The sequence below is a fragment of the Hippocampus bargibanti genome, linkage group LG22 (assembly GCF_051943395.1).
Source record: "Hippocampus bargibanti isolate YZ-2025 linkage group LG22, ASM5194339v1, whole genome shotgun sequence".
Taxonomy (NCBI): domain Eukaryota; kingdom Metazoa; phylum Chordata; class Actinopteri; order Syngnathiformes; family Syngnathidae; genus Hippocampus; species Hippocampus bargibanti.
In genome coordinates, this window is record NC_142755.1 from 6,854,565 (window position 1) to 6,876,445 (window position 21,881).

Here is a 21,881-nt window from a genome sequence, read left to right on the forward strand (position 1 = left end):
TAAACGGCTATGCACCGCATCCCAAACCCCGCCCCCAAAACTGACCGCGGGACCGTTAAAATTAAATAATAAACCGTGCAAATAAACACCCAAAGATGTTTGTCGGGAATAAATCAAAGTGCAAGTTCTTCAGAAGAACAAAATAGCCATTCTTAGCGTAGCCGTGGAGCAAGCTAACAAATGGATGAAAAGCTCAATGTTTGGTCTGGAAAGCAAGAAAAAAAATGGCCCATGGGCTACTTGAGTTGTGGGAGGAGCTCCGACAAGCTGAGGTCAGCCAAAGCGACGTCGCGAACGTCATCCAGCCCGAAGCTGAGGTCCACCAGGATCTTATTCAGGCTGTCGTTGAGCGTGTCCAGCACCAGGCCCTCGGCCATGGTTAGCTCCCCGGAACAGGCGTCCGAGAAGTCCTTGAAGGGGGTTCCGCAAGCGCCAAAGTCGTCGTACGGGGGCGCCGGTCGAGCCCGGCCGCTGGGCGTGCGGATGGGGCTGAAGTCCAGCGCGCTTTGACTGGCCGACGGCGGCTTGCTGGGCGTGGAGGAAGCCAGGCCCACTTTGACGGGGGTCTTGGAGGAATGGAGGCAACCGTCCGGGAGGTCCGAATCAACGTCCAGGCAGGTGGAGGAGGTGGCGATTCCCGAGTCAGCGTCCGAGCTTTGCGAGTAAACCAGAAGCGGTTCTTCGTGGCGGGTGCGCACCAGGCGCTGTTTCCGCCTGGAGCCGTCGGCTTGCTGTCTCCGGGCGGCCATTTTGGGGCTGCAGCGTTGGGCTCGTGCCACCTCCGGCTCCGCTTTTGCCACTTTGGACCGCCGCGCCTCCTCTTTGGCGAGTACCTGGCAATCGACACGCCGTCAATCGACGCCGCGATTTTGGAAAAGGTCATTGCAAATACAGTGATACCTTGGCTTACAAACTTAATTGGTTCCCAGACAGAGTGTGTAAGGCAAAAAGTGTGTATCCCAAAAATTAATTTCCCACAGGAAACCATTAAAATTAGAATAATCCGTTCCCAAGTCCCCAAGAAACAGAATTTTCTACTTTCTTATTTCCTAAGCCTTAAAACTACACAAAATATACCTTATTTTATGTATAATAAATGTGCTATGGTATTATAATTAAAGAAATGAACTGAACTGGATAATAAATTAGTTTTATTTACCTTTGTAATGGTCGTTGATGGCTTAATGGAGTGACCGGTTTAATCAGCATTAAACACTTGAGCCTTCTTTCACCATCTTGAGGAATGATCCCTTGTAGGTGCTTTCTCTGCGATAATTTTACCTAGTACCTCATCAATTGTGTTCTGTTCAGCTGGGTTGATAGCTTTTTGCATCAATAATAATAATAATAATAATAATAATAAAATTTCATTTTTAAGCGCCTTTCAAAACTCTCAAGGACACTTGTGCAGTCACAGGATAAGTTTTTTTCTGTGGGTGCGCAGAGGCAGCCACACACGCCAGCGTTCACTCAATCCTGAAGTAACTCAAATAGATAGCAAGCTAGCTAGCTAGCTAGGGAATAGATAGTTAATAGCAAGCGAATAGATCGCTAATAGCTAGCGAATAGATAGCTAGCGAATAGCCAATAGCTAGCGAATAGCTAGCGAATAGATAGCCATCAGCCAGCGAATAGATCTGTAACATTTTGCAAGTTGAGAGCCGGAAAGGTGTTACCGTTGGAGCGTTTTTGCGCTGCCTGGCTTTGCCGAGGACGCGAGCTGCGCGGCGCGGCGGAGCGGGAAGGCCAATTGAAGAGGATGAAGGCGGACACACGGCAATGCCGAGGGGGAGCTGGACCGGAACCAGGCAGGACGGCGTCCGTAGGAGAAGCGGTTTCGTCTGCTTCGATGAGCCTCCAAAGGAAAAAAAATGTCAGTTTTTAAAACTCATTCCCTGCCATTCACGTATTTATTCGGGAATTGAAAATATGACGTAGAGCCATTCCTGAATTTGTTCGGGTTTAGTTTTTCATGCTTGGGTGCCAATTAAGTGCTGGCCATGGCCTCTTGCAATGTTTTTTTTCTTTACCACAAAGGGGCAGCATTTCCCTTTTTTCCATGTTAGCACTTTGTTCCAGCTTCAGCTGTTGTTAAAGCGCTATGTAGACGCTCCCCTACTTATGAACATTTGAATTACGAACAACATACGAAACATTTTTGTAGTAACAGGTCGTATTCTCTCCAGTTGTACATGTACATATCTATATAGAGCACATATTTTATTAAAAAAAAGTTTTTGGGGGGAAAAACCAATACAGGTTACTTATACAAACGTTAATCATATTTATATAAGCCTTAAACATACATTCCACAAAAAAATAGACGCTTCCCTACTTGCGAACATTCGAGTTACGAACGCTACAAACATTTTTTGTCGTAACATATGTCGTATTCTCTCCAATTGTACATGTTGTTGTACAAATCTATATGTATAGATATATATAGAGGATATATTTTATGAAGTTTATTTTTATACTGTACAAACCAATACAGGTGACTTATACAAGCCTTAAACATACTTATATTTGCAATTTATTAGCTATCTAACTAGCTGGCTAGCTATCTATTAGCTGTCTAACTAGATAGCTAGCTATCTATTAGTTATCTATTAGCTTGCTAGCTAACTTTCTATCTATTTGAGTTATTCTAGGTTGAGTGAACGCTGGCGCATGTGGCTGTCGCTGCTCACCCACAGAGAAACTGATCCTGTGACTGTAAAGTGACCTTGAGAGTTTTGAAAGGCGCTTAGAAATGAAATGGATTATTATTCTTATTATATAAACTTTAAACATACTTATATAAGCCTTAAAAATACATTACAAACAAAATATAGCAGTGAATCAACTTACGGACGAATTTACCTTACGAAACGACCGTTCAGAATGTATCCCGTTCATAAGTTGGGGAGCGTCTATGTAAACGAATATGTATGTATTGCATTGTACTTTGGACGGCCGCCCTCATTTCAAGGTCATATAACTCCAGACCCGTATCATTTAGGAATTAACTTTTTTTTCTGATGAAAGAGAGTCTAAGGTTTCTCACGCTGCATTGAATGTTTATGTAGTCGTAAAAGTCAATATTCTGTGGGTCCTGGAATTCAAGTGACAATGACAAAAAAAAAAAAAACTGGCACTGGAATGGACACATTTTTGCACATTGTCTGGCAGTGAATGAGTTAAGATTGAATGACAGTCTGTGTCTTTTATAATGTGTCACATTTGTTAGTTTTTGTTGTTGTTCTGAGTTCAAGATGGTGCCGCGAGAATGGCCGCCTTTACAGCAGCTCCAGTGTGTTGTTTTTCTACTTCTTCCTTTCCTCTTTCATTACTTTGCTGCTGTAAACATAGGAATTAACTATTTTTTCGAATGAACGACGAGTTTAGGGTTTCTAACGCTGCATTAAATGTTTTTGTAGTCCTAAAACTCAATATTCTGTGGGTCCTGAATTCATGCGATAATGACAAAAACCAATGTGTTTGGCATTGTATTTTGGACAGCCGCCCTCATTTCAAGCTCATATAACTCCAGACCCATATAACTAAGGAAATAATGATTTTTTTTCTGATGAAAGAAGAGAGGCCAATGTTTCTAACGCTGTATTGAATGTTGATGTAGTCCTAAAACTCAATATTCTGTGGATCCTGGAATTCCAGCGACAATGACAAAAAAAAAAAAAAAAAAAAATTACACGTCTGGCAGTGAATGAGTTAAATAGTGTTTGTAAACCAAACTCACCAGAGCCAGTCGGCGCTTTCTTGGGAACAGGAAGCTTTTAGCAATACAAAAAAAAAAATCATCAGCTTAAAAATGAATGGCCAAACTGGTTACAAATGTGGTTTTCTTGGGGAGAAATCTTACTAGGCAAGGCGATGACGGAAGAAGTCGGTGAAAAGGAGCCGCCACAGGGTGACATCCAGGCTGCAAGAGGAACATGGATGCTTAAAAAAAACACAAAAAACAAAAAAAATCACGAAGCAAATGGCGACGCGACGGGAAGCGGAGCATTGAAACGTGTCGGACCGTGTACACCTGATCCAGCGTGAGGCCTCGGTTAGCTTCCGGCCGAATGGTCCAGAAGGACTCTTTCATATCAGATGACATCTTGCGGACGAACATTTTATGCAGGGACAGATTATGGCGGATGGAATTCTAGAACAAGAACAAAAGCAAACTTCAGCGGACGTGGTAGGAATGACGAAAGATGGCGCAAAGAAGTCGTTCGGGACCTTCCAGCCTCCCCTGCGGTCCTCTCTGAAGAAGTCAAAATGGCGCTGGAGCCAATTGTAAATGTCTTTCAAGGTCATGTGACCATCCGGACTGCTGTTGATGGCAAATTGAATCATGGTCATGTAGGAGAAGGGTGGCTTTATCTTGCCGCCATCTTGGAGGCGGGCAGTGGAGGCGGTCCTGATCTGCAGAAGGCAAGGAATAATAACAATATAATAATCCATTTCATTTCTAAGCGCCTTTCAAAATTTTCAAAGTCACTTTGCAGTCACAGGATAAAGTTTTTCTGTGGGTGAGCAGTGGCAGCCACATGAGCCAGTGTTCACTCAACCACGAAGTAACTCAAATAGATAGCAAGCTAGCTAGCTAATGGATCGCTAATAAATAGGTAATAGATAGCCAGATAGCCAACAGCTAGCCAGCTCGACAGCTAATAGCTAGCCAGCTAGCTAATGTATAGCTAATAGATAGCCAGATAGTGAAGTATACAGCTTACAGCCAGCTAGACAGCTATTATCAAATGTATAGCTAATAGATAGCTAGATAGCCAACAGCTAGCCAGCTAACAGCGAGCCAGCTAGATAGCTAACAGCTATCTAGCTAGCTAATACAACATCATTTATAACGGACCGAAAATGATTTTGGAATTTCGAAAAAAAAATGGAATGGATGGATTTCTCAATCAGACGGACAACGCGTGGCTAGCGCTGGAAAAAAACCTTGGGAAGAAAGCCACATGCTGCTTCTCGTGGCTCAGAATGCAGCATATGAGGTCTCCCTCCCAACATGGCGGCCGCAGTCTGGTTCTCCTTATCGGATTTGTCCTCGGCGGGTCCCGGTCGGAAAGCGTCGCACCCTTCCAACCATTGCATGTTGGTGAGGCTGTCGTCAAAATGGCAGCCGGCGTCTTCCTTTTTCACTGGAATGCAACAGAGAAGGCAGTTCAGTTCGGGATTCTACATACAAGCAAGACACGTGAATCGAGATGTAGCATAAAAAACTCTACGTAGCAGAAATAATATTTGGATACCTTATATCAGCTGTATGATGTCGACTATAAGGAATCAAAACGCATTTTGACGACATAGTGTCTATTTGGTGTGCCGATATGTGGAACTGTCGCGGCTTGGAATTGAAGCGGATTTACAGTACGTGGGACAGGAGATGTGAGACAATCTCTTTTCCTCAATGGATGCTAGAGCTACGTTTATGCTTTCAACATTTAGCTTGTAGCAGACGTGCACATTCCGCCATGATGTCCCTCATCCACTGGTGAATAGGACGCTTTGATCCTCCCCATTTTCTTCTAGAACTGCTTTATGTAACAAAGAGGGTGCAGAAAGTGCTTAAGATTGAATGACATTGAATGTCTTTGTGTTGTCATATATTTTTTTTGTTGTTCTTTTGACTTCAAGGTGGTGCCGTGGAAAAGAAAAAATATTGCCAGAGGCCACAGCTAGTGCTTTATCGGCACCCAAGCATGAAAAAACAAAACCCGAACAAATTTGAGAGTGGCGCCTATTTTGAATTTCAGTGGCAGTGAATGAGTTCAATAAAATAAAGACGCTATGATAGCTGGCTATGTATCCAGCTATCTCCCTAACTATCTACCTATCTAGCTAGATCTCTATTCGCTATAATGCTATCTAGCTAGCTATCTATTTGCTATATCACACTCTATTTAGCTAGCTATCTCGATACCTATCTATTAGCTAGTCAGCTAGCTTTATATCTATTTGACTTACTTCCTGGTTGAGTGCTCACACACACAGAAAAACTTATCCTGTGACTGTAAAGTGACGTTGAAAGTTTTTTAAATGCGCTGATATATGAAATGTATTATTCTTATTGTTATGTGAGAGTGGCTGCCTTTACAGCAGCTCCTGTATTTTGTTTTTCTACTTCTTTCTTTCATTTCCTCTTCCTATCATAACTTTGGCGGTGTGGAATATAAATGTCTCCACTGCGAGACGAATAAAGGCTAATCCAATCCAATGAAATACAAAATTCCTACGTTGTTTCACTTCTGTGAACGCAGCGGTCCGAAACACCCGTGAAGCCACGCTCCCCGGGAAAACGGGCTCCTGGTCCGTCTTGTTCAGCGAGCCCGAGTCCAGGCTGCCGCCCTCGCCCAGGAGGATAAACTTATTGGGCCCCTGCGCGCCGCACTCTTTGCCCTTGATCGTCAGCGCCTCGATGACGCTGCGCAGTTCGGCCGTTTTAGGAATAACCACCAATTGCGTGCTGGGGAGGATGGGGTGATCCAGGACGCGGACAGTGTCTGAGAATCGTGAAGATGGAGACTGTGCTTGGGAAGCCTGTGCATCCTGACTCATGGGAGGGGTGCTCTGCTGAAATGGCAGCTTGCGTCTTTTGAGGATCAGGGGTCTCCTTGGGCTTCGTCTCATGATGAACCAGTTCCACAAAATCCCGCGCAGATATGCTGGAAAAAGATGTATAATATGTGAACATATTTTAATGTAACCTTTGTGTGCTGTTCATCTGAATATGCTTTTCATCAAAGCTACGGCTGCTTGTTTGCTTTCAAACTCAGCTCATATCATATGTATTTCCAGCATGACGTTTTTAATCCACTGTTGAAAGGACACTTTAATTCACTCCACTTTAATCTATAACTTCTTTAAACAACAAAGTCTATGCAGCCAAGGCATTTGAGGTTTCATGACTTTGATAACTGTTCTGTCGATGGACTGTCATAGGCTCAAGTTATGTGATGCCTACGGATACATGTTTTTCCGCATTTTTTTCCCATCGAGTCACTTTATTTCAATTGTATTCGATGCTAAAGAATCTTTCCGTCATATTTTATTAAATACGGATAAATTTGCGTCTCAATCCGGCGAAACGTATTCAGTTAGGTACTTGACGTTTGATGCTAATGCCAGTGACAAACTCAGACCTAAGTGACGTTTAAACAGTTAGCTTGCTATTCATATCAGTTCACAGAAGAAATGGAAATATATATATATATATATATATATATATACACACATACATTCCGCTTTGGACGTGAAAACCAGTTATGCCTGTTAGTACAAGGCTTTAGCTAACGATAACTTCAAGCAACAGTTAAACTCACCTTCATATTACGGCGACAGGGAAGTTTTTTGGTGGGTCATTATTTCTTGTCACCGAACTGTAAAAATAAATATAAATAATTAAGACAAACGATGACACAAACGCGCTTTGGCGTTTTTGACACGAAGCCTTTTTCTACGCTTTCAACGATATGCGTAATTGCGTATTTTGAATTTAGGCGCTGCGCATGGAGCAGCTGTGGTTCTTGTCACGTGGTTTGACAACCAACCAATGGTGGCGATTTGGGGGATGTGTTGGCCAATCGGATGTTAGATTTGAGGTATACAAAGTGTGTCCGTACGGGTGCCGGACCAAAATTAAACAGACCAATACAGTACAACAAAATATTCGATAAAGAAACATCATATTAGTCTAATCACCGCAGCGATACAAAAGATAATGTTGAATTGATTTAACTTGAAGCAGCCATTCGTTCGATAAATAAATGTATATTTGAACGTTGGCGCCGCTCGGATAACTCACTTTGGTCACGTGGTTGACAGTCAACCAATACCAGACGCTCAGGGAAATGTGGTGGGCAATCGGTTGTTGAAACGGGGCGGAAAAGGAAGTACCGAACATAGTATCCAAAGTCCAGCGAGCCAAAAAGACGATCAAAAGAGAAGAATTACTGCGAAATACACGTTATATTTTATGCAATTCCAACAAAGAACCAAAAGAATGTCCTTTTCAAGGTGAGTGAAGGGTGTTTAATACAACAGGAATGGTGTCGTCACCCAAACTGTAGTCAAGGCGATGCTAAAACGTCATTTTGAAGTGAACCGTCTCTCAAATGAAGACACTTGATGTCCTTCAGGTCTACGGATAGTTTCTCTTTTGATGCCTCGCAAACGCTCCAAGACTGAGAAGTCTCCGTTGCTATTCACCGAACATCCTGTGTGCGGCGCTCGACTAACATTCGTTCCTGAAGTCCGAGCTGCTTTACATCCCAAACAGTTCTTCCCTGAGGCGCAAGCACGGAGCAACCCGAACTCCTGGGTAATTTAACATACATGCATGCGGACATTTTGTAGCATGTAGTTATACTTGGTGTTTTTTTTTTCAGGTAAATCCACAGTTTGACACGTCAGTGGAGGCCGCAGCTCCCAAGGCGAGACGCAAACGTCACAGGAGGTGCATCTTGGATAAGAGCATACGGAACACTTGCAGCCAGGTGTCCAAGAAGACCACCGGCAAGTTCCCCGCGCTGTTGTTCCAGTCGAATGGGCCCACTCAACATCATCAGGCCAAGATGTTTCACAAAAGCCACCCATGCTCTGGAGGACGTGTTTTGAAAAGCGTGGCATGTCAACAAGATGCACCCAAAAGGCAAATCCGGAAGAATCAGGACAATGGGGCCTCATATTTTGTTTCCTCAAACCAGCCAACCGGAGAGGGAACGTCCATCTGTGCGCCACCTCATGTGGATACCCCAAAATTACCACTACAAGATGCTTGTTCCTCATCTTCCGCATCCTTCTCTTCTTGTTCTGCACCATTCACACCACCACCTGACGTGCTGGTACCGGATACGCCCGAACGCTACTACAACCTAAAGGTAACCTGGAGGAGGCGGATGTGGGTAATGGCCATGTTGGAGGAAAGAAAACAGCTGACGGAATGCAACAAGCTCATCACCAGCTAATAATTGAACACCTTACCACTTCTGTTTACGCGTTAAAACAGCCATTCCAATATTTTCCAGAGCACCCATCTTTAAGAAAGACATCGTCCAATTGCAGGTGTGCGTGTGGATAAACGAGCATGGACACTTTTATGCGCAGATATGGACAATTAAGGGTGTTTAAAAAAGCTAAGATGCTTCTTTAGGAATATGGAGGAAAACATCCTACCTGGAGACATCCCAATCTTAACATTTTGATATTTTTTAAGTATTTTCTTGAAGACGGTGCCATTTTGCGTCCACTGGATGTATAAAATTATGTCAAATTAATCATGATTGGTGCAGTTCACCGTGTATTATGTATTATGTCAACTTAAGAATCCATGCAATTTTGTTCAAACGATGCATAGCAACACACCGTAGATGTGAATTTACGCTCAAATCACTTGCAAACCTTTTATTTGTCTCGCGGCGTCAAAACGTACACTTTGTGACTTAGAAAACAAACGTAACAAAAACTCGCGCATTCCAACTACACTCGCCCACTTCCGCATACTCAACCAATCACACGCGGCCTAGCTGAGCCATTCGCCAATGTGGGCGCACCTTGTTAGCGCGGGCGGTAACTCCGTACGAGCCGGCTCCTCGGCGAAAAAAAAACGTCTGCGAGATCTCCCTTAGCAACCGCGGACAAACATGAGTTACTACAGCATAAGGTAAGAAGAAACCACATAATGCTTACCTTTTATGTGTTTTCTGAGCAAGAGCAAAGTCGCCGTAGCTAAGGCGTACTTTTAGTCACGCGACAAACGAGCCAAGCGTAACTTTTGAGAGGAGACTTGGGCTAATGCTACGTGCTAACGGTAAAGAACCAGCGATAACGTCCCGAGGCGATAAAAAACTTTAGCGACCAAGGTTTGGGAACTAAAGTGAAAGCGACAAACCATCAACACAAATGCGAGTGCATTGTGTCTAATCGTGTTTTTTTTAACTTCACGTGTTGGGTTTAACGGTGCAAAAGTTTTTTTTCATGAACGACATTGCACTGAAATGAGTCACACAAGAGGGGTTGGGGTACTAGTTTATGCATGTTGAGCTCTCGCGCCTGCTGTGTTTAGTTTCTTAGTGCGTTCCTGTGAAGCAATGTATCGCACGCACTCTGAAGATGAATTTCAGACCACAAGGAAACAAGCATGGCTGAGACGTCCTTGTTTATAATACCGTCTGCAGTCGCCTTCTCGTGAATTAAAATGTGCACATTCCAGCAAAGGTTACGAACATACCACACCCACAAAAGACAACTATTGTATTGTATTGTAATAGACGGACAAATCTTTTAAACAAGGCCTCATATGCATCATTTGCAAATTGGTTTCCATCTCTTTCTATGAATTGTTTTGTTTTTAGAGTAGCGTAATGGTATCAGGTGTTTTTGTTGTTGTGTGCTTTGACATGATTAAAGTGCGTACATACCTGGAAAGTGTTATTACTGCCACTTGTCACTTTTTTTCCTTTGCAAATACTCCCACCGGTGGGAGCCACAAGGCCCCTCGCTCCTCACCAGTCGACTTCGATGTCACTTCGATACAGTCTCTGATGACAATCAGAAATGGGGGGCTCTTCGGTTTGTAGCTCTAGCGTAAAATGGGAGGCGTTAGTCTCCTGGCAGGATAAGTGAGTTTGTGGCACATCGCGTTGCCAGTTTACCTTGTAAAAATCTTCAGGTTACTTTTGCGATAGCTTGATTCTAAAAGGAACGAATTACAAATGACATTATGCTAACTATTTGTGGCTTAATATATATATTTTTTTCCGTTGACCCCAACTCAAAATAATGGCTGGATTTTCAGCTTGAAAACACGAATCTCTCCGGCCAATTGTTTTTTTTTTTTGTCGCGCATACGTGATATCACCCAGGCGGTCATGCAAATTAGTAAATCCCAGAATGCGTCATTTATCGTTGTAAACACTCGGCGCGACAATTCAATACATACCGATTAATAATAACAATACATTTTATTTATCCAGATCACAATATTTTTGTAACGATTAATTTCACCATCCGCCATTTTATTGTTTTTGTATGTTTCCTCCTGACGTGACGTCACCCTGGTGGTTTGCAAATGAGTCAATCCCAGAATGCGTCACTTCAAGTGATAAACACTCAGACGATTCAGTGACCTACCGATTAAATTCAGATCACAATATTTATGTGACGATTAAATTCTCACAATCCGCCATTTTCTTATTTGTTTTTATATTTGTTTTGCTCCGGCTGCGTGGGCTCATTTTGATGACGTGTAGTGGCTGCTGAATTGATTCATCACAACCAATCGACTCAACACTGCCATCTGCTGGAAGAAAGTAATTTTCTTTCGGAAATATGAACATGGGTTTATTAAATTTCGGCATATAAAGTATTGATAGTGAAGTTAATTGATTTTATTCCACACATCCTTTTTGAAAAGTGCAGTTATTTACTAAGTGTTTTTAGCTAGCAATCCAGTCAAGTCAAAGTCAGCTTTATTGTCAAATATGCTAATATGCATGACAACGTAGCAATATGGCCTCCCTTGTTATTTATAAGTTTTGGTCCACATACTCACGTGAGGTTAAATCACATTTTTAACGGATTTTATGTTATTTTCACCGATGGCAGAAAAGTAGTCAGGCAGTCTAATATCTGCTATTTGTTGCACATGTAGCACAATAAAGTTGACATGAATAATATACAGTACTTACCTTGAGAACGTGGGCACCTTGAGTGTTTTCCTCCCACCCGTATTGCCATTGCGTGGATGTCATGGCAACGATCGACTTCCTCTCCGCCTTGCCAGCACGCCAACCTGTCACTCCCCCAAAGCGGGTCGCGGCGTCTTGAGTTTACTTCATAAACGATCAAACGCTCCGAGACGGGAATGAGCGTTGGTTCGAGGCAGGATGGAGTCACAGCCCGTCTACAGTCGTTGGTCGTACAGGTTAGAAGTGATTATTGCATCGGGTTTTTGCTGTTTTATTTTGAAAGGGTGTGGCTTGTGATGCTCTTACACCCTAGAGATCAGCGGCAGGTGTTGAGACGGATTTAAACCCCTGCGAGCTATCAAATGAAACGGGTTCAAGACGATCAATTTCATTTTAAGTGGATTGTTTTAAGGGAAATTAAGCAAAGCAATAATTACAAATGTGTATTTTGTCCCATTTCCTTTCTCATGTTGGCTTGTATATATATTTTTCAGGTTTAACACCAGTATCAAAAAACACTTTTAAACGAATAAACAACAGCCACAAGTTATAATAATAATACATTTCGCCTTTCATAACTCTCAAGGTCACTTTCCAGTTACAGGATCTTTTTTTCTATGGGTGAGCAGCGGCAGCCACACGTTCATTCAACTCGGAAGTAACTCAAATAGAATAGTAAGACAAATAGATAGAAAGCTAGATAGCAAGCTAACCAGCTAGATAGCTAGCCAGCCAGATAGCTATTGTACGGTATTACAGAAAAGACAAAGTCATAACTTCCATCAAAGTGGTTAACAACTTAGCAACGACAGGAAAATGCTAGGTAACAACAATTGCAAACCACTGTCAACTCAACTCTTCTTTTCTTCCTTCAACAAATTGACCCCCCCCCCCCCCCAAGACCCTCCAGCTCTGCGAGCTTTGTGTCCAATACAACAACAAGGTACATGCTCCCCTAACTCTCTGTCACCAACAACTGCTGTTTACGTAGCTCAAGGGTGGATGTCGAAATCATTTAACTCACTCACTGCCATTCTCGGATGTATTCAGGAATTGAAAATATGACGTGGAGCACCATTCCCGAATTTGTTTGCGATTTTTCTTGCTGGCGGGGTGCAGATAAAGCACTGGTCAGACCTCTGGCAATGTTTTTTTCCTTCCACGACGGGGCAGCATTTGCCTTTTGTCCATGTTAGCGCTTTGTTCCAGCTTCAGCTGTTGTTAAAGCGCTATATAAATCAATATGTATTGTATTGTATTGTATTGTATTTTGGACAGCCACCCTCATTTCAAACTCACTCCAGACCCATATAATTTAGGAATTAACATTTTTTTTCTGATGATAAAGTTTCTTATGACAAGTTTTCTTACGCTGCATTGAATGTTTATGTCATCCCAAAACTCACTATTTTGCGAGTCCTGGAATTTGAATGAAAATGACAAAAACCCTGGCACTGGAGTGGAAACATTTTTGCACATCTTCTGGCAGTGAATGAGTTAAGATTGAATGACTGTCTGTCTTTTGTAATGTGTCACATTTGTTAGTTTTTTTTTTTTTTACTGGCGTCGCGAGAGTGGCAGCCTTTACAGCTGCTCCTGTATTTTGTTTTTCTACTTCCTTTCCTCTTACTTTCATCACTTTGCTGCTGTAAAATGTCAATTTCTCCACTGTGAGGCTAATAAAGGCTAATCTAATCCAATCTAAAATTAGCCACGCCACGGGGTCCTAAAACGCGATAGTCTGTGGGTCCTGGAATTCGAGTGAAAATGACAAAAACCCTGGCACTGGTGTGGAAACATTTGTGCATATCGTCTAGCAGTGAATGAGTTAAGATTGAATGACTGTCTGTGTCAGATTTGTTTTTTTTTTTTTACTTCAAGATGGCGCCGCGAGAATGGCTGCCTCTACCGCAGCTCTTGTATTTTTTCTACTTCTTTCTTTCCTTACTTTTATCACTTTGCTGCTGTAAAATATCAATTTCTCCACTGCGAGGCTAATAAAGGCTAATCTAATCCAATCCAAAATTAGCGATCTATTGGCTTGCTAGCTAGCTTTCTATTTGTCTTACTCTGTCTTTTTATTATTATTATTATAAAATTAGCCACACAAGGGGGTCCTTAAACTCGATATTCTGTGGGTCCTGAAATTTGAGTGAAAATGACAAAAACCCTGGCACTGGAGTGGACACATTTTTTTGCACATCGTCCGGCAGTGAATGAGTGAATTTGTCGCTTCACCATCCCAAAACGGACATCCACGAATTGCTGCGGAAACAAGGTGACGAGATCAGACTCAAATACAGTGATACCTTGGCTTACGAACTTAATTGGTTCCCAGACATAGTGTGTAAGGCGAAAAGTGTGTATCCCAAAAATTAATTTCCCATAGGAAACCATTAAAATGAGAATAATCAGTTCCCAGGTCTCCATAAAACATAATCTTCTACTTTCTTATTTTCTAAGCCTTAAAACTACACAATATATGCCACTTAGCAGTTTTTTTTTTGACAACGATACTAGTGCAGCGTGTTCTACCGGAAACAAATTCCTTGTGTGTTCTACATACTTGGCAATAAAGATGATTCTGATTCTGATTCTGATTCTGATATACCTTATTTCATGTATAATAAATGTGCGATGGTATTATAATTAAAGAAATAAACTGTACAATATAATAAAGTCATTTTATTGACCTTTGTGATGGTCCTTGATGGCTTGATGGAATGGAGTGGTTGGTTTCATCAGCATTAAACACTTGATGAGGAACATTTGTCACCTTAAAGAAAACATTCCCACCTGAAGTGTTTTGCACCCCAAGGTCCTCGTTCCTCCCTTTTCTTGTTGCTAAGCGACACCAGGATCTTCACTTCTTACTTATCAGACTCTTCTGCTGAAAATATGATTTAAAATGAAACATAATATAAGAAGAAGAATACATATACTGAATGAACTCAATTTAGGGTGTTCCATTTCCTTTGCCATCTGCGCAGTGGATTTGAAGAGCAGAGCAGCATCATGCAACAGAAGCTGGAAAAGCAGGTGGGTGAGGAGGCAAAGGAAGTTCATGTCACCGATGACCGATGCCGGTTGCCCCTTTCGCAGAGGTCGTTACTGGAGCAGAAGCGACGTCGGAAACGACAGGAAACGCTCATGGTGCAGCCCAATATGAAGGCGTGGCCTCAGCGGAACCGCACGCGACACGGCGAAGAGCAAGTAGCGCTGGTGGAGTCGCATATGAGCAATGCTAACGACATAGCCGCGGATGGTGAGGGAAGCCCAAGACGGGTTAGCCTCCCGTATTTTAACCAACATCTATGCTATCCCCCTTGTAGGTATGAATGGGCCTGCAGCCTTTGTGGGAGCCAAAAGGCCTCAAAAGGGGCTGAAAATCCAAGTCACGTCCGTCAACCATTCCCATGGTCAAGTAAAGACTCAATCCCCACTCAAGGCGCGGCCTCCGCCGCCTCCCTCGCCCGCTGCGGGGGACAGCGAGAGGACGTGCGAGGCCAAGACGCTTCACCATCCCAAAACGGACATCCACGAATTGCTGCGGAAACAAGGTGACGAGATCAGACTCAAATACAGTGATACCTTGGCTTACGAACTTAATTGGTTCCCAGACGGAGTGTGTAAGGCGAAAAGTGTGTATCCCAAAAATTAATTTCCCATAGGAAACCATTAAAATGAGAATAATCAGTTCCCAGGTCTCCATAAAACATAATTTTCTACTTCTATTTTCTAAGCCTTAAAACTACACAACATATACCTTATTTCATGTATAATAAATGTGCGATGGTATTATAATTAAAGAAATAAACTGTACAGTATAATAAAGTCGTTTTATTGACCTTTGTGATGGTCCTTGATGGCTTGATGGAATGGAGTGGTCGGTTTCATCAGCATTAAACACTTGATGAGGAACATAACCTTCTTTTACCATCTTGAGGAATTATCCCTTGTAGGTGCTTTCTCTGCGATAATTGTATCTAGTTCCTCATCAATTGTGTTCTGTTTAGCTGGGATGATAGCTTTTTGTATCAAGTGTACAGATGGCTTGTGCAGGTTGTTTGCGGAGCCTGATTGATGGGATGTTTTAACCTTGCAGTCTACACTCGGCCTTTGAACCATGAAAGTTGAAATTCTCTCACTGTCGTCTGCCTGTCTCTTTAATGTTTAAACCACCTCCCCTCACTGCTGCGTTCTTGACCAATCATGTGGCTTTAACCGAAGACTGGGGGCGGGGAATAGAGGATAAAAAAGTCGGCAGACATTTTCTTTTTGGAGAACGGCTTCACTCTCTCTGTCTGTAACTCCATCCCTCACTGCTGCGTTCTTGACCAATCACATAGCTTTAACCGAAGGCTGGGGGTGGGGAATAGAGGACAAAAACAGTCGGCTGCCGTTTTCTTGTTAGAACGGGCTCGTTCACAAACGACACATCACTCATTGTGGCAGCTCCGTGTGTATCCCGAAAAATAGTTCGTATGCCAAAGTAAAATTTTCATAAATTTAACGTTAAACCGAAAAGTTCGTAAGCCAAGGGGTTCATAAACTGAGGTATCACGTTATTTTTTTTGTCATGAATTTGCAAAGTCAAATGTCCTTTCTTGTCCAGGCCTGTCCGGCAGCATGCACTTTGACGAGTCCAGCGACGACAACGACAACGATCGGCCGCAATCCCCGACGCCTAGCGCACAAACCAGTAGGCCCGCCTCCGCCGATAGCACCAAGGACCCGGTAAGCCGGAGACTTTCACACCATTGATAAAAGTATTCAAGATGGCGGACGGACGGATCTTTTTACTATTCACAATGCTTGCCGTTTTCAGATTTGATTTTAGTTTTACTCCCTTGGTGCTTTCTATTATCTTTGTGACTGCTTTATTTCCTGTCCGCAGAGCACTCACAAACTGGTTACCCTCAGTGTTTTTTTAACAAATGTCAAAAGGAAAAAATAGGGAAAGAAACAAAAAATCAGGAAGAAAAAAAATATGTTTCAAAACAATAAATGCTTGAACTCATTCACTACCACATGTGCAAAACTGTGTCCACTCCAGTGCCAGGGTTTTTGTCATCTTGACTTGAATTAAAGGACCAACAGAATATTGATTTTTAGGACTACATAAACATTCAATGCAGTGTAAGAAAACGTATCATAAGAAAACTTATCAGGAAAAAAACGGTTAATTCCTAAATTATATGGGTCTGGAGTTATATGAGCTTGAAATGAGGATGGCTGTCCAAAATACAACACAATACATACATAGTGGTTGTATTGTATTGGAAGTGTTGCGCAACATCCCACGTGGTCTTCTCGCCAGGAGGCGCTCAGTGGCGGCTCACCGTCCTCCAGGAGTTCGCCTATTTTAGAGGTGTCCAACTTAGAAGAGTTTGTGCTACTTCCGGCTCCTCGAGGCGCCACGGTCAAATGCCGAATCACCCGCGACAAAAGGGGGATGCACCGCGGGCTTTACCCCACGTACTACATGCACATGGAGAAAGAAGACTGCAAGAAGGTGAAAGTCGACCTGAATCTGTTCCAAGTCATACTGCTCGACCGACTTCTTATTTTTTTGTCCTCCTCAGGTGTTCTTGTTGGCGGGGAGGAAGCGAAAGAAGAGCAAGACGTCAAACTACCTCATTTCGGTGGACCCAACCGATCTCTCGCGAGAAGGCGAGAGCTTCATTGGCAAACTGAGGTAAAAAAAAGCACAAAAAAAAACAGGTGTGGCATATTTCATCACCGATCGGGTGTTGTGACTGATATGCCTCCTCAACCACCTGCTAGGTCCAACCTCATAGGCAGCAAATTCACCGTCTACAACAACGGCGCCAACCCTTGCAAGAACATGGCCAGCTCTCGACAAGAACTGGCCGCTGTTTGCTATGTGAGGGTTACATGGAGAAAAAAAAACACCACCTGACATTATATCGCCCTCATTATTCGCCCTCTCTTGGCAGGAAACCAACGTTTTTGGCTTTAAAGGACCGCGCAAGATGACGGTCATCATCCCGGGGATGAACGCCAACTTTGAACGAGTGCCCATAAGCCCCCACAATGTGAGTCGCTGACCAGAGGGACAATCCAGTCGGTTGGTCTGGCATCCATTTTTTTGCGTGACCTCCATTTTTATACAGTAAAGTCTCGTTATATCGATATTCAAGGGAGTCCGAAAAAATATCGATATAACCGGGACTATCGATATATCCGACCCTGTTTGCATGTAATTTTCTCAGTGCGTGCATAGAAATAGTATCGATATAACCGGGACTATCGATATATCCGATATCGATATAACGAGACTTTACTGTAATATAAAAATACATTTCATTTATAAGCGCCTTTCGAAACGCTCAAGGTCACTTTACAGTCACAGGAACCCAGAATAACTCAAATAGATAGAAAGCTAGCTCGCTAATAATAAGAATAACAATAATAATAATAATAATAATTTCATTGATAAGCACCTTTCAAAACTCAAGGTCACTTTACAGTCACAAGATAAGTTTTTCTGTGGCTGAGCAGCGGCAGTCACACGCGCCAGTGTTCAATCAACGCAGAAATAATTCAAATACATAGAAAGCTAGCTAGCTAATAGATAGCTAATAGCTAGCTCGCTAGTGTGTTAGATAGCGGATAAATAGCAAATAGATAACTAGCTAGGTAGCCAGCAAGCTAGTTAGATAACAACTAGATACGTCTGTGTAAGCTCTCAGTCGTACAGGAGTGGTCCATCGATGAGAAGGTTTCTTCAGCCGTCATCTGTACAAAAGTGAAGGTTTCGGACGTTTCGCCTCCTATCCAAGAGGCTTCGTCAGCGAACTAAAGTCTGACTGGTCGTATCGGCCCCATTTATATATCTAGGGATATATAAATGGGGCCGATACGACCAGTCAGACTTTAGTTCGCTGACGAAGCCTCTTGGATAGGAGGCGAAACGTCCGAAACCTTCACTTTTGTACAGATGACGGCTGAAGAAACCTTCTCATCGATAACAACTAGATAGCTATCTAGTTAGCCAGCTAGCTTGTTAGATAGCGAGCCAGCTTGCTCTCTGGATAGCTAATAGCTAGTCAGCTAGATAGCTATCCAGCAGGCCAGACAGCTAATAGATAGCTAGTTAGATAGCCATTCAGACAGAGACAACAGATAGCTAATAGATAATAAATAGCAAATAGATAGCAAATAGCTAGCTAGCTCTTCAGCGTTCCATAGCGATCCATAATAGCCAGTTAATAGATAGCTAACTAGATAGATGATAGATAGATGATACATGGATGGATGGATGGATGGATGGCTAGATAGATAGATAGATAGATAGATAGATAGATAGATAGATAGATAGATAGATAGATAGATAGATAGATAGATAGATAGATAGTCTCAAAAAGACCATTTTGGTTTTGAAGACACTATTTTAAGGGCATTTTCTATTTCGCATTTGTTGTCGTTGAACCGTAAAGCCAGCTAGTTAGTTAGCTATTAGACATAAAACAGCTAGCTAGATAGCCAGCTAGATACCTGAAGCCAGTTTTGATTAGCAACATTAAATTTGGTGGGCAGTTCCATCATGAGATGAGCCACAGAATTTTTCTATCCCTGGCTCTGGTTCCCCCCCCCCTCCCCCCGCTTCTCAGGAGCAGGAGAGCCTGCTAAACCGCTGGGAGAGCAACTCCTTGGACAACCTGATCAAGCTTCACAGCAAGATGCCCGTGTGGACTGACGACACGCAGTCTTACATGCTCAACTTTAACGGACGCGTCACTCAACCGTCTATCAAGAATTTTCAGATTGTCCACGACAACAATCGTGAGTTAAGACGCCCTGGGGTTGTTTCGGGAGGCTTTCACCGGCGTGCAATGACTGACCTGTCTTGTCACGCTCAGCCGACTACATTGTGATGCAGTTCGGCCGAGTGGCGGAGGACATCTTCTCGTTGGATTACAACTACCCCGTGTGCGCCCTGCAAGCGTTCGCCATCAGCCTTTCCAGCTTCGATAGCAAGTTGATGTGCGAATGAACCTTCTTCAGTTCACCAAAACTCCAGCTGGGGTATCCCGCAGCGCCACCCTCAGGACAAATGGCCTCATAAGACATCGTGATAACTTAATTTGAGTACCGTTTTTTATCCTGGATGACAAGTGCATTATTGTTGTTGTTCTGTGACTACAGGGATGCATCTGGGAAATTAAAAAAAGGGAGCCAGTTGACACCCCTTATGTTTGAAAAGGGGGCCAAATTCTAAAATAGATACGACCCGATTTAACTCGATTGCCAAAGTATACAAAACTAATTAAAATAAACCAAAATACAGCATTGGAGCACGATATTTCTAAGTTGCAAATGAAAAAAAAAAACATTTCAGGAAAATATATGTTTCTAATATACAGTGATACCTCAGCTTACAAACTTAATTGGTTTCCAGAAAGTGTGTAAGGCGAAAAGTGTGTCTTCCAAACATTAATTTCCCATAGGAAACCATAAAAAATGAGAATAATCTGTTCCCAGATCCCCCATAAAACAATTTTCTACTAGATAAGCCTTAAAACTACACAAAATGTACCTTATTTTATGTATAATAAATGTACTATTACTACTATTACTGACTATAAGTCACACAAACGCACACCTCATTCGTGTTTCTTGATGATCTCCTTCTGCTGCTCGACCGTAATTTTATTTTGTGTCCTCTTCGGCTTAACACTAACCTGTGGTGGGGACTTTTTCGGTCCCAAAAAAGATAAAAGTATCCACTCGATAACAAACCACGTCTGCATTGAGTGCACTGAAAGAAAGTGGGTGTGGAAAACTAGTCCGGCAGCCACAGTGGCGCTGTTTGACCGTGTGGCTTGGTGCTCTTCCGCCGAAAACTAGTATGCCAACCATTGTGGCGCTCCATGTGTTTCCTGAAAACTACTTCATATGCCATGATTATATTCTCGCAAATTTAATTTCGTAAGGTGAAAAATTTGTTAGCTAAAGCGTTCGGAAGCCGAGGTGTCACTATCAACAATTTTAACTCAAGTCAAATAATGTATTCATACATAAAGTAAACATTTTCCATTCCAGAGGACAGATATAGCACAATATTTCTTATTTCTGTCTACCTAAAAAATATATTTGCTTTTAAGATTTCCAATGTGCTATAACAGCTCTGAAATCATTCCCCGTAGCCACTGAATTCGAATCATTGACAGAAGTTTGCTGCAATGAATTGTCACTACTTTCCGCAGACTTATTTGATTGTTTCTTAAAAAACAAGAATCTGCTTGTGTACTGCCTGTTTTTAATGTCTTTTAGACTTGTATTCCTATTCTAACGCTCCATATTGCAACCATCCGCCATGTTCGATTTAAATAATGCAATGCACCATTCGTAAATGAATATTTGACTCGCCTTTTCGGTAGTTTCCAGCAAAAAGCCTGAGATATCCTCGACCACGACTCCGTGTGTATCCCGAAAAATAGTTCTTATGCCAAGGTAAAATTTTCATAAATTTAACGTTCGTAAACCTAAAATGTATGTATCTCTTTTTTTGCTGTTCATTTCCATTTTTGGCTTGTGTCGGCGTAAAGACGCAATTTTGATTGGATGATACTGACGCCGGTTGGCGGAAAGCGCCATTTTGATTGGATGATCTTGATTTGGTATCGAAATAGGTAAACACCCCCTTTTGAATTAGCGGACAAGTAGAAAAAAATCATGTTGAATAGACGGAAGGATTCGCCTTTGTGGAGAGAACAGGTTCTAATTATATATATATAATAATAACTTATTATCAGTGATTACAAACTAAACTTACCCACAAAATATCAGGAAGTGTGTGAATTTACTAAATCCGGATTCCTGAGGCACCACAGCAAAACCAAAGAGAGACAAAAGGGTAAATTTAAAAAATTACTTTTACTGAAACAATCTCAGCGCTACTGGTAAACACGTGAAAATTTAGTAATGAGCAGATTTCAAGGGAGAATTGGATCAAAAATTTGTCAGACAGATCTCTCACAGACAGAAACGGCTGTACTAACCAAAGGTTTAAATTTCTCAGTAACTGCTAAACCAATACCTACAATAGATTACATCACAGCTACTGAATCAGCTATTAAAAATAAACTTTCGTATGCAGAGGCAGATGATCTACGCATTAAAATATCAGCCCTTCTCAGTAGTGCCAAACTACCTCCG

General features: G+C 42.3%; 3 protein-coding genes across 6 annotated transcripts; 2 read left to right on the forward strand and 1 right to left on the reverse strand.

Annotated features, from left to right (window-relative positions):
• Positions 1-235: 235 nt before the first annotated feature.
• Positions 236-12,588, reverse strand: foxm1 (forkhead box M1). 2 transcript variants are annotated; one of them, XM_088989289.1, is made up of 11 exons: positions 10,662-12,588; positions 10,428-10,588; positions 7,332-7,388; positions 6,246-6,674; positions 4,951-5,150; positions 4,231-4,416; positions 4,025-4,153; positions 3,863-3,922; positions 3,740-3,773; positions 1,677-1,855; positions 236-833 (listed from the first exon to the last, which is right to left on the reverse strand). In XM_088989289.1, the coding sequence occupies exons 4-11, from the start codon at positions 6,637-6,639 to the stop codon at positions 237-239; spliced, it is 1,779 nt and encodes a 592-aa protein (XP_088845415.1). In that variant the 5' UTR covers positions 6,640-6,674; positions 7,332-7,388; positions 10,428-10,588; positions 10,662-12,588; the 3' UTR covers position 236. The 2 variants fall into 2 exon arrangements, with proteins under 2 accessions (XP_088845415.1, XP_088845414.1); XM_088989288.1 differs by having other exon boundaries at positions 10,428-12,588.
• Positions 7,894-9,284, forward strand: rhno1 (RAD9-HUS1-RAD1 interacting nuclear orphan 1). The gene is made up of 3 exons (XM_088989294.1): positions 7,894-8,025; positions 8,148-8,329; positions 8,397-9,284. Exons 2-3 carry the CDS (start codon positions 8,171-8,173, stop codon positions 8,973-8,975), a joined length of 738 nt encoding a protein of 245 aa, XP_088845420.1. The 5' UTR covers positions 7,894-8,025; positions 8,148-8,170; the 3' UTR covers positions 8,976-9,284.
• On the forward strand, positions 9,422-21,437 carry LOC148881835 (tubby-related protein 3-like). 3 transcript variants are annotated; one of them, XM_088989291.1, is made up of 12 exons: positions 9,422-9,670; positions 12,598-12,639; positions 14,687-14,735; positions 14,799-14,961; positions 15,029-15,256; positions 16,312-16,433; positions 17,017-17,211; positions 17,282-17,394; positions 17,484-17,583; positions 17,657-17,755; positions 19,334-19,505; positions 19,583-21,437. In XM_088989291.1, the coding sequence occupies exons 1-12, from the start codon at positions 9,651-9,653 to the stop codon at positions 19,714-19,716; spliced, it is 1,437 nt and encodes a 478-aa protein (XP_088845417.1). In that variant the 5' UTR covers positions 9,422-9,650; the 3' UTR covers positions 19,717-21,437. The 3 variants fall into 3 exon arrangements, with proteins under 3 accessions (XP_088845417.1, XP_088845418.1, XP_088845419.1); XM_088989292.1 differs by lacking the exon at positions 12,598-12,639 and having other exon boundaries at positions 14,657-14,735; positions 19,583-21,436; XM_088989293.1 differs by lacking the exon at positions 12,598-12,639 and having other exon boundaries at positions 19,583-21,434.
• Positions 21,438-21,881: the final 444 nt, after the last annotated feature.